At 54.4% G+C, this 12701-nt stretch overlaps 1 protein-coding gene across 2 annotated transcripts in view; it reads right to left on the reverse strand.

Annotated features, from left to right (window-relative positions):
• Nucleotides 1–12701, reverse strand: part of GPI (glucose-6-phosphate isomerase) — a 34062-nt gene that overhangs the window by 831 nt on the left and 20530 nt on the right. For both annotated transcript variants that reach the window (XM_020897730.2, XM_020897728.2), the window contains 6 exons: nt 4100–4160; nt 3631–3674; nt 3368–3520; nt 2423–2552; nt 2150–2226; nt 154–282 (listed from right to left, as the gene is read on the reverse strand). In XM_020897730.2, the coding sequence (XP_020753389.1) occupies nt 154–282; nt 2150–2226; nt 2423–2552; nt 3368–3520; nt 3631–3674; nt 4100–4160 (594 nt within the window). The remainder of the gene's footprint in view (nt 1–153; nt 283–2149; nt 2227–2422; nt 2553–3367; nt 3521–3630; nt 3675–4099; nt 4161–12701) is intronic.

Genomic DNA, 12701 nt, shown 5'->3' on the forward strand with positions numbered 1-12701 from the left:
TGCTCAAGGCTGGGGTGGGCAGGTCCGTGAGGACAGCCCCCCCTACTGTGCAGGACAGGACAGGGCTCCCCGAGCCCCTGTCCATGGCCACACAACTTCATCCTTCCGGCTCCAGGATGCCACCCCAAAGCCCAGTCCAAGAGAAGCACTGACCTTGTGGGGCAACAGTTTCTCCAAGTCCTCTGGACTCCTTCCAGCAGCCTGTAGCTCCTTCCGGGCCTCCTCTGTCGACTTCCCCCTCATCAGGGCCTCAGTCTGGGCCAAGAAGTTGGCCAGGAGGATCTGCGAGAGAGACATCAAGTACCATTGTGAAGCACTGTATGAGCTTCAGGCAGGCAGAAGCTAGACTGCCTAGCACTGCCCAGTTGGGGTGAGTCTCAACAGCTGGGGTCAGCCTGATTGCCTCCACCTCTAGAGCTTATTTGGAACAAGTGGGGACAACAGCACATTCAAGGACACCAGAAACTAGGTAACGACAATAAGCACCCTTCAAGGACTACGTACTACTTGCTGAGGGGCCTTTTAAGAACTTTGCCAATGTTTATCTTTGAAGACTGTGAGGGGCAGAGGCATCATCTCTCTTTTCTAGCTAAGCCTCAGTTTCTTCAAGTCAACAGCACTGAATCCAAGACAGAGGAACAGACAGGAAGAATCAGAATTCAAACCCAGGACACCAAGTCCAAAGCTTGTGCCCACAGTAACCTGTGCTACTCTGCACACTCGAGATAAGGCAGGAGCAGTCCTCTTCAAGGATTCTTGTCACCTCCAGAGTGGGGTGGTTTTCCCCTTGCTGCTGTGGCAGACAAGATCTTGAATCCCTGATCTTTGCCCCCTGCTGTTAATGCCTGTGTGCACAGCATGGCAAAAGGGACTTGGTAGAGGGATTTGGAGCTAAGGCTACAGACCTTAAGATAAGGAGATTATCTGGGTGGACCCAATGTAATCACATGGCCCTTAAAAATAACAGAAGGGGAAGGCAAGTGAGTCATCCAGAGACATGCAACTGAAGAAGAGGCAGGACAAAATTGAAGCATCAGATGGACTTAGCCCACCCCTGCAGGTTCTGAGACCAAGAGCCAAAAAGGTTTCTAGAAGTTGAGCATGGCCCCCAGCTATCAGCAAAGAAACTGGACCTTGGTCCTACAACATAGGGAAATGGTAAAACTCAACATTCCAAAAACAAAGATCATGGCATCTGGTCCCACCACTTCATGGCAAATAGATGGGGAAACCAAGGAAACAGTGATAGATTTTATTTTGGGGGGCTCCAAAATCACTGCAGATGGTGACTGTAGCCATGAAATTAAAAGATGCTCACTCCTTGGAAGAAAAGCTATGACCAACCTAGAGAGCATATTAAAAGCATATTAAAAAGCATAGACCTTTGTTGACAAAGGCCCATCTAGTCAAAGCTATGGTTTTTCCAGTAGTCCTGTATGGATGTGAGAGTTGAACCATAAAGAAAGCTGAGCGCTGAAGAACTGATGATTTTGAACTGTGGTGTTAGAGAAAACTCTTGAGAGTCCCTTGGACTGCAAGGAAATCAAACCAGTCAATCTTAAAGGAAATAAGTCCTGAATATTCATTGGAAGGACTGATACTGAAACTCAAACTTCTATACTTTGGTGACCTGATGCAAAGAACTGACTTCTTGGAAAAGACCGTGATGCTGGGAAAGATTGAATGCAGGAGAAGGAGATGACAGAGGATGAGATGGTTGGATGGCATCACTGACTTGATGAGTTTGAGCAAGCTCTGGGAGTTGGTGATGGACAGGGAAGCCTAGCATGCTATAGTCCATGGAGTCACAAAGAATCGGACACAACTGAGCAAATGAACTGATAGGGAAATAGATTCTAGCAACAATCTGAATGAATAAGGAAAAGGCTGCCCCCCAGAACCTCCAAAAAGGAACACAACCCTGCGGATACCCTGACTTCAGCTTGAGACCCTCAGCAGAGACCCAGCAAGCATGATGGACTGCGGCCCAAAGAAACCCAAGACAATAAATGAGTGTTGTTTTTAAGCCACTAAGCTTGTGGTGACAGAACAGAAAACTAGTCAGTGCTGACTAATGCATCAGTCTTAAGAGGTCTGGGTGTGATGTGAATCTAAGACAGCTGAAGAGGGTCAGGAAGAGTGTTTTTACCTTGTGATGCAAACCGTTCCTTATGGGGTGCTGGCTCTGGACCGGGATGAGGAAGTCACAGGGTATCATCTTGGTACCTGTGAAGGGCACGGCAGTCACTCAGGCGCCTACCCCCACCATGGGGGCCACCCACATGGTCTACAGGGGAACCCTCATCTGATGGAGGGGCCACCCACATGGTCTACAAGGGAACCCTCATCTGATGGAGGGGGCTTTGCCGGCAGGCCCTCCCCATCCCTAGTAGCACTCCTGCCCTGGCCAGATGGGCCCTACCTTGGTGGATGAGCTGGTAGAAGGCGTGCTGGCCATTGGTCCCTGGCTCCCCCCACACAATGGGGCCTGTCTGGTAGTTCACACGGGTGCCGGACTTGGTGATGTACTTCCCATTGGACTCCATGTCACCCTGGAACAGGGCCAGAAACCCAGCCCTCGATCTGCAAGTCTTGCTCTTCACACACCATCCCCAAAACCTGCCTGGGACGCACCAGACATGCCTGCCCTGCCCCATGAGATCCTTTAGTGTTCTCACTTGGGATCGCAGAGGTCACAAGCTTTTTGCCTTTGACCCATGACCAGGAGAAGGTAGGAATGGAGGTCCAGGGAGGACCCATGACTAGGGGAAGGCAGGTATGGCAGTACAGGGAGGACCTTCCTAAGAGCAGACACTGGTCACAAAATCTTTAAGTGACTTCTTCAGGCAGGCTGGGGTCCAGGCTGTACTGCATTTGACAGTCATCACCGCAACCAGACTCCGGTCTTGGGGCTGGCCTCAGCCCCTCCTCCAGTCACAGAATCTGCTGCTTCAAGGGGGCTATGGAGATTCCAGGGGCAGAGGGCTGTGAGAAGCCCAAAGAGGCACCACAGCCTGGGTGTAAACTTGCTTTTCTGGAGGGAGGCAAAGGCAGTGCAAACTGTGGGGGTCCCAGGCTGTGGCCCCAGTCTAACAGGTGATGTCCAAAAAGAAGTGACCCGGCTGAGGCACAGGCCCTGAGCCACGCCAGAGCCTGACCGGCCACGACGCCATGACAGCCAGTCACGCCCCTCCCATGGCAGCCCAACTTGAGTGACATGGATCCTGGTTACAGATATTCACCATGAGAGGGGGAGCACAGGTGGGCCTTGGACATGCCTGAGGCTAACAGAGGGAAAGGCCCTAGGAGGAGAAGTAACCTGGGCTCAGGGGGCCCCTGACCCACGGCCTGGCCTGGCAGCTGGTACCTGCTGGAAGTAGGCAGCAAAGCGGTGCAGGTACTGGTCATAGGGCAGCATGGCGTGCGTCTCACACCCAAAGCAGTTGATGTACCATATGCCCAGCAGAGCCAGCAGCACAGGGGCGTTCTTCTCCAGGGGCGCTGTGCGGAAGTGCTGGTCCTGCAAGACCAGGGTTGGGGGGCTGAGTAGCTGCCGAGGGGGAGGGAGCCGCACCAACCTACGGTGCCTCTGGCCGGCGCTTGCTGCAGAACTCGGGCCCCAGCACTTACCATCCAGTGAGCCCCTGACAGCAGCTGCTCGAAGTTGTCAAATCCTGCAACACAAAAGCAGCGTCAACAGAAATGATCGTGCCCTGTGCCTCCAGGCCATGGACACAGCTGCTTCTAGAACCAGGGGAAGGCTGGAGGGGGAGCCAGAAGCAACAAAATCTGGCAGGATGAGGGCCTGTGGAAAGCCTCTCTAATCAGAATCAAGTCTTGAGCTCAAAGGCAGCTGTAACTCTACCTGGCATGGGGAATGAGCCGGACCACAGTTGGGAGGGGCAGGGAGAAAGGCCAACCTGCAAATCCCAAGGGTCACTCGGCCTTTCCCATCTGACCTGGGAGAAAGGCTCCCATCAAGGGCAGAGAGGCCAGCAGCCTGTGGGAACAGGAGGGCATCTGGGGACACGAGCCACCACCCCTACCTCAGACTGCAGCAGCGTCTCCCAGGACAGAGACATAGAACACACACACTCACCCACGTGCAGGGCAATGGAGAGTCCGATGGCTGACCACAGCGAGTAGCGGCCTCCCACCCACTAGAAGAGACAGGAAAAGGTGCTGAGGAAGGGTTGGCACACCCCGCCCCCCCCTCCCTGCCAAGAAACTTGTCCCCAGGAGCCATGCTCTTCTACAGGTGCGGCTGGCCCACCTCTGCAGAGGGCCTGGCCCAACCCACCTCTGAGAAGCAACAGCAAGCCAGGCGCTGGCAGCTGTTGGGCTGACCAACAACACTAACTACACATGGACTGACCAGAGCCACAGACTCGACCGAAGACCTTGCTGTGGCTGGTCCAGCCTCCCCAGACACCGAAAGACCTGAGCCTCATACCTGCACAGGTCCAGACTCACCAGACACTGACAGACCTGGGCCTCATACCTGAACCAGCTCCAGCCTCCTCAGACACTGACAGACCGGGGCCTCATACCTGAGCAAGGTTTGGCCTCCCCAGACACCAACAGACCTGGGCCTCATACCTGCACAGGTCCAGCCTCCCCAGACACCGACAGACCCAGGCCTCATACCTGCACAGGTCTGGCCTCACCAGACACCAACAGACCCGGGCCACATACCTGCACAGGTCTGGCCTTACCAGACACCAACAGACCCGGGCCACATACCTGCACAGGTCTGGCCTCACCAGACACCAACAGACCTGGACCTCATACCTGAACCAGCTCCAGCCTCCTCAGACACTGACAGACCTGAGCCTCATACCTGAGCAAGGTTTGGCCTCCCCAGACACCGACAGACCCAGGCCTCACAACTGCACAGGTCTGGCCTCACCAGACACTGACAGACCCGGGCCTCATATCTGAGCAAGGTTTAGCCTCCTCAGACACTGACAGATCTGGGCTTCATACCTGCACCAGGTCCGGCCGGCCTCCCCAGACACCGACAGGCCTGGGGGCCCCCGTACCTGCACAGGTCCGGCCTTACCAGACACCGACAGACCCAGGCCTCATACCTGAGCAAGGTTTGGCCTCCTCAGACACTGACAGATCTGGGTTTCATTCCTACACCAGGTCCGGCCGGCCTCCCCAGACACCAACAGACCCGGGCCTCATACCTGCACAGGTCTAGCCTCCTCAGATACCAACAGACCCAGACCTCATACCTGCATCAGGTCTGGCCTCACCAGACACCAACAGACCAAGACCTCATACCTGCATAGGTCCGACCTCACCAGACAAACAGATCCAGGCCGCCATACCTGCACAGGTCCAGCCTCACCAGACACTGACAGACCCAGGGTCTCATACCTGCACCAGGTCTGTCCTCCCCAGACACCAACAGACCCAGGGCCTCACAGTTGAGCCGGGTCCAGCCTCCTCAGACACCAACAGATCCAGTGCCTAGCCCACCTCCTTGGACACTGACAAATCAGAATCCCATACCTGTGTCTGGTCACGCCTCCTAGGACATCAACAGAGCCAGTGACTCATACCTGTGTCCAGCCTCTGTCAACACTAACAGACCCAGCACCTTCTACCTGTGCCCATGCTACCCTGAGCAACGAAAGACCTACCTGATTGTGGCCACTGCTCCTCGGCCCCAATGCCTCATACCTGGGTCTGGCCTTGCCTCTTCTGACAGTGAGAGATCCAGTGCCTTGTACCTGAGCCCATCTCTGACTGCTCAGTCTGTACTGACAGACACAGCTCCTCTTACCTGTGCCAGCCCTGCTTCCTGGGACACTGACAGGCCCAGCAGCTCATACCTGGACTTGACTGGTCTTCAGCCTCAGCCCAAGACACACCAAGACCTACCATTCACACCGTGCCCTCCCATGGCACACTGCAGATTCCACTTTGTACCATCGGAATCCTCAGCGCTCCAATCACATCCTCCTAACAACTATTTATGGAGTACCCACCAAGTTCCTAGCATAGGCAATGCCACCAATCCATGGGGGTGAAAGATATAAATGAAACAATCATGCCAATAAATGTGAAAATGAGACAAAGTGCTTAAAAGACAGGAATACAATACTGAAACCAGTAATAAAAGGACTCTAAAGGTGCTTCAGCCTGGATGTGAAGAATAGGCAAGCATTACTCAGGGAAGCACAGAGGGTGGAGGATTCCAGGAGCCAGAACAGCATATGCAAAGCTTGTGTAGCAAGAACAGCCTTTCTCAACAGTGAGAGAATTAAGCCCCACAGAAGATGCTTTGAATGACTTAGTTTCTCCATACTCCCAAGGTTGGTCCAAGGCTAGCATCCTTCCAGATGCAAATTCATTATATCCAATGGCTGCCTTGGGGCATTAGGATTTAATTCTCTCCTGAAAGCCCACTGAGAAAGGCTGGGCAGGAAAATGGGTAGCACAATTTTGAAGATGAAGGAAGGTGTGATAAACTGGTGGGCAGAAATTGAGAGGCAAGGCTGGAGAACCAAGAAGTCTGTGGGTGAGGTGGGAATGGAAGCAGGAAACCACACAGGAGCCCCAGAGGTCATCCAAAGAATGATGTCACCCTGGATGGGGGTGGTGGGGATGCACACACTGACTCAGGATGTTCAATTAAACAGGAGGAATCGGAAGGATGAGAGAATCAAGAGAGGATCAGACGTTTCTGATTTGGGTAATAAAGATGAATATGATGGGGTTCTTTACTTAGAAAGGGTCTGGGGTTTGGGGGAACCTGACCTGACAGTCACTGTCCCACAGACCACACTATGCCTGACAGAGGCTCTCAGATCTCACTGAACAGACTCAAACCCAGGACTGAGTAGACGCCAGGGTGCAGACTGACAGATTCCAGGCTGCTGATCTTGGCTGAGGGCAGGGTCTCAGACTTGACTTTTATTTGGGGAAGAGCCCAGCAAAGCCAGTATCTGATTTGAGCCTCTGAAACCTCAAGCTGCAGACACAGATCGCTAGACCTCACCTTTACCTGCAGTGAGTTCAGAACACATCTTAAAGATGTAGGACCTGAGTCAGTTCTACATTCTGAGCCTCACTAGCCTCTGACCTCACGTTCTCCAACCAGGTATAATGCAATCTCTTTCCACATGTGGTTAGTTCAGACCCTGCCAACCAGACCCCAATGTGACAGACTACACCCCGGACTGGTTACAGATCCCCTGGCCTCTGCAACACTGCCCAACACACCAGACCAGGGTGCTGGGGACAGGTGGCTGACACGGCTCAGCGTATTCTACCTCTCCTACCTAAACCCAAGGGCTCCACAGACCTCCCCAGGCAGACCTAGGTATACACACCTAGCCAGGTCACTCTGGCTTTCCCTCAGTGACAGTCCACGCCACCCACCTAAGTGTCCTATCGACCCTACCATTGAGGGTCCCACCTGTGTCTGAACCACCTTCTCAGGCCTTACCAATCACACCAATTATGTATTTCTGGGCTAGATCTTGCCCCATTCACTTCATTTAACAAGTCCAGGGATTCCAACTTGTACCTGAACCCTGGGGGCAAAAACCCACCTAAGACCATGTTTATATACCTCTGCCCAGGTGACGGACTCACTGACAAAGGCAGGTCCACACAGAAACCCTGGGCAATGATACAATGGCTTCACCTGTGAGGTTAACTGCAGACCTATGTCTGACTCCAGTACCTCATACCAGAGGCTTATACACCTGTCAGAGACAGGCTCCAGACAGCTCAGCTCATGAACCAGGCTTCACATACCTGGCTGTGCCTAACCTTGACCCCTTACATCTCAACCAGCGGACCCAGGCCACCTCCTGGGTGGCCCAACTCCAGAGTCCTCACGCCCTCCCAAAGGATCTCACCAAGAGATCTGATGCTGTATCAGTCCCTGCTTAACCTGGGCAGCAAAACCTCAGCAGGGAGTCTCAGACCTCATCAGACGCAAATATCTCTGCATTATCTGTGCTCAGCAGGCCCTACCTAAGAGCTGTGGTTCTACCTACTTGTGATTAACCCCAGGCCTAACCTCTATGACCTGGGTCAGAATCATGCTCCAAGGATTTCACCTGCAAGACCCAAGCATACATGTCTGACCCCAAAGTCCTTTCTTGAGAGAGTCTCCTCCACCTACTCATGTCCAAGAGCCCCCAGATCACCTATGACCCCAGAGTTCCACCCACCTGCAGAAGACCCCAATGCTTGACCAGAAGTCACTCTACCAATCCAGGCTTAACCTTGGTCCTTCAGCCATCACCAAAAGACCAGGGGTATATACCTCTGCCTGAATCCAACACCTTAAAGAGTCACATCTACCTATCTGTGTTCAAGCCTGGTCTTATCACTGAGGGTCCCACCTGTGTTTGAGTCACCTTCTCAGGCCTTACCAGTCACACCAATTATATATTTCTGGACTACATCTTGCCCCACTCATTTCAACTAACAAGTCCAGGGATGCCAACTTGTACCTGAACCCAGGGGGCAAAAACCCACCTAAGATCATGTTTATATACCTCTGCCAATGTGACCCTGATCCTCAGGCCTTCTCAAGACTACACTTGGCAGACCAGCTTTGCCTTCCTGCCTCTGACCTGGGCTCCTCAGAACACACTTGCTGAGCCAGCTCTGCCTACCTGTACATGACCCTGGACCTCAGTTCATACCTGGCGAACAGCTCTGTCTACCTGTACATGTCCCTGGATCCTCCGATCATACCTAGTGGACCAGCTCTGCATACATGTACACGATCCTGGATCATCAGACCATACCGAGGGGACCAGCTCTGCCTACACGTATACGACCCTGGCTTCATGTGCAGTACCTGATGGACTAGCTCCGCCTACCTGTGCTTGATCCTGAATCCTTGGACCATTCGTAACCAGACAGCTCTGCCTACCTGTACATAACCCTGGACCTTCAGACGGTACCTGAAAGACCAATTTACCCGTGTATGACCCCGGCTCCTCACGCTGTGCCCAGTGAACCAGTTCTGCTTACCTGGGTTTAACTCAGAGTCCTCAGGTCATACCGACAACAATTCTGCCTACCTGAATGTGACCCTGTCTCCTCAGACCACACTTAGTAGACTACCTCAGCCAACATGGACATTGCCTTGGATCCAGTCTATACCTGGCAGATGAGCTCTGCCTACCTGTACTTGACCCTGGGTCCTCAGATTGCACTTGGTAGACCACTTCGGCTTACCTGTACTTGACCCTGGTTCATCAGACCACATCTTACGGACCAGCTCTGCCTCCCTGTACATAACCCTGAGCCCGCACCTGGCGGGCCACCTCTACCTACCTGTACTTGACCCTGGCTCCTTTTGCCATACCCACCAAACCAGCTTTGCCTACCTGCCTCCGACCCAGGCTCCTCAGAACACACTTGCTGGGCCAGCTCTGCCTACCTGTACATGACCCTGGATTGTCAGACCAGATCTAGGGCACCAGGACGTATATGACCCTGGTTTCATGTGCTATACCTAATGGACCAGTTCTGCCTACCTGGATACAAGCTGGACCTTCAGATCATAGCTGACAGACCAGCTCTGCCTACCTGGGCTTGACCCTGGCTCCTCAGACCATCCATTATGAACCAGTTCTACCCACCTGTACGTGACCCTGGCTCCTTGTGCTACCAAGTGGACCAGCTCTGCTTACCTGGGCTTAACCCTGGATCCTCAGACCATACTTAGCAGACCCGTTCTACCCACCTGACCACGACCCTGGCTCCTCAGACCACATCTTACAGACCAGCTTTGCCTATGTGTATGACCCTGGGTTCTGAGGCTGCGCCGAGCGGGCCAGCTCTACCTACCTGTATGTGACCCTGGCTCCGTGTGCGAACCAGCTCAGCTTACCTGTGAGTGGCTCTAACTCCTCAGATCTTACCTAGTGGATTAGCTCTGCCTACCTGTGCTTAATTCTGGGTCCTCAGACCATACCCAGCGGAACTGTTCTGCCTACCTGTACATGACACCAGCTTCTTATGCTGTACCTAGCAGACCAGCTTTGCCTACCTGGATCACGGATCCTCAGACCATATCTAACCAGACACCTCTGCCTACCTGTACACTACCCTGGACAGACCATACCTGACAGACCAGCTCTGCCTACCTGTACATGACCCTGGGTCCTTGTGCTGTACCGAGTGGACCAGCTCCGCTTACCTGTGCACTTGACCCTGGCTCCTTATGATACACCGTGTGGGCCAACTCTGCCTACCTGTGCTCAAGTCTTCAGACTCAAGCGGACAGTGCTGCCTACCTGTACGTGACCCTGGATCCTTAGACTGCACTTGGCGGACCAGCTCTGCTTACCTGTAGGCAATTCTGGACTCTCAGACCATACCTGACAGACCGGGCTCTGCCTACCTGTGCTTGACCTGGATCCTCAGACCATACCAGAGAGGCCGGGCTCTGCCTACCCGTATGTCCCTGGTTCCCCAGGCTGCACCGTGTGGGCCCCTCTACCTACCTGCTCTCGGCCCTGGCTCCTTGTGCGGTACCTGTGCTCACTCTTACCTGGGCTCACTCTTACCTGTGCTTGACTCTTAATCCTTGGACTGTACTTAGAGGACAAGTTCTACCTACCTGTGCTTGACCCTGGATCACTGGACCATACCTAACCATGCCCTACCTGCCTACTTGCTCATGACCCTGGACCTTCAGACCATACCTAGACCACATCTACCTACCTGTTCTTGACCCTGGCTCCCTGTGCAAACCAGGTCTGCTTACCTGTGCACGACTCTATCTCCTCAGACCTTCTGCCTACCTAGGCTTGATTCCAGGTCCTGAGACCATACCCAATGGAACAGTTCTGCCTACCTGTCCATGACCCTGGCTTCTTACACTGTACCCAGCACAGGCTTTGCCTATCTGTGCTTGACTTCAGTCCCCAAACCATACGGAGCAGACAGCTCTGCCTACCTGCACATGACCCTGGGTCCTCAAACTATACCTACCCAGCCAGCTCTGCCCACCTGCACATGACCCTGGATCCTCAGACCATACATTACGGACCAGCTCTGCCTACCTGTAGTTGACCCTGAGTCCTCAGATCATACCCAATGAACCAGTTCTGCCCACCTCTACATGACCCTGGCTCCTTGTACTAGCAGACCAGCTCTACTTACCTGTGTGCAACTCTGAGGCCTCAGACCATACCCAACAGAACAGTTCTGCCTACCTGGACATTCCCCTGACCTTCAGTCCATATCTGGCAGACTAGCTTGGCCTACCTGTATATGACCCGGATCCTCAGACCATGCCCAGCAGACCAGTTCTGTCTACTTGTTAATGACTCTGACACCTCACACACCGTACCTAGTGGGCCAGCTCTGATCACCTGTGCTTGACTCTGGTTCTTCTTGGCGTGTGACCAGTCAGTTCCACCTACCTGAGACTGACCCTGGTTCCTGAGCCTGCAGCTGGACGGCCTTGCCTCTACCGACCTGTGCATGAGCCTGCAGTTGGTTCCTGAGCCTGCAGCTGGACGGCCTTGCCTCTACCGACCTGTACATGAGCCTGCAGTTGGTTCCTGAGCCTGCAGCTGGACGGCCTTGCCTCTACCACCTGTGCATGAGCCTGCAGTTGGTTCCTGAGCCTGCAGCTGGACGGCCTTGCCTCTACCGACCTGTGCATGAGCCTGCAGTTGGTTCCTGAGCCTGCAGCTGGACGGCCTTGCCTCTACCACCTGTGCATGAGCCTGCAGTTGGTTCCTGAGCCTGCAGCTGGACGGCCTTGCCTCTACCGACCTGTGCATGAGCCTGCAGTTGGTTCCTGAGCCTGCAGCTGGACGGCCTTGCCTCTCCCACCTGTGCATGAGCCTGCAGTTGGTTCCTGAACCTGCAGCTGGACGGCCTTGCCTCTACCGACCTGTGCATGAGCCTGCAGTTGGTTCCTGAGCCTGCAGCTGGACGGCCTTGCCTCTACCGACCTGTGCATGAGCCTGCAGTTGGTTCCTGAGCCTGCGGCTGGACGGCCTTGCCTCTACCGACCTGTGCATGAGCCTGCAGTTGGTTCCTGAGCCTGCAGCTGGACGGCCTTGCCTCTACCACCTGTGCATGAGCCTGCAGTTGGTTCCTGAGCCTGCAGCTGGACGGCCTTGCCTCTACCGACCTGTGCATGAGCCTGCAGTTGGTTCCTGAGCCTGCAGCTGGACGGCCTTGCCTCTACCGACCTGTGCATGAGCCTGCAGTTGGTTCCTGAACCTGCAGCTGGACGGCCTTGCCTCTACCGACCTGTGCATGAGCCTGCAGTTGGTTCCTGAGCCTGCAGCTGGACGGCCTTGCCTCTACCGACCTGTGCATGAGCCTGCAGTTGGTTCCTGAGCCTGCAGCTGGACGGCCTTGCCTCTACCGACCTGTGCATGAGCCTGCAGTTGGTTCCTGAGCCTGCAGCTGGACGGCCTTGCCTCTACCGACCTGTGCATGAGCCTGCAGTTGGTTCCTGAGCCTGCAGCTGGACGGCCTTGCCTCTACCACCTGTGCATGAGCCTGCAGTTGGTTCCTGAGCCTGCAGCTGGACGGCCTTGCCTCTACCGACCTGTGCATGAGCCTGCAGTTGGTTCCTGAGCCTGCAGCTGGACGGCCTTGCCTCTACCACCTGTGCATGAGCCTGCAGTTGGTTCCTGAGCCTGCAGCTGGACAGCCTTGCCTCTACCGACCTGTGCATGAGCCTG

This window comes from Odocoileus virginianus, chromosome 20 (genome assembly GCF_023699985.2).
Source record: "Odocoileus virginianus isolate 20LAN1187 ecotype Illinois chromosome 20, Ovbor_1.2, whole genome shotgun sequence".
NCBI lineage: Eukaryota > Metazoa > Chordata > Mammalia > Artiodactyla > Cervidae > Odocoileus > Odocoileus virginianus.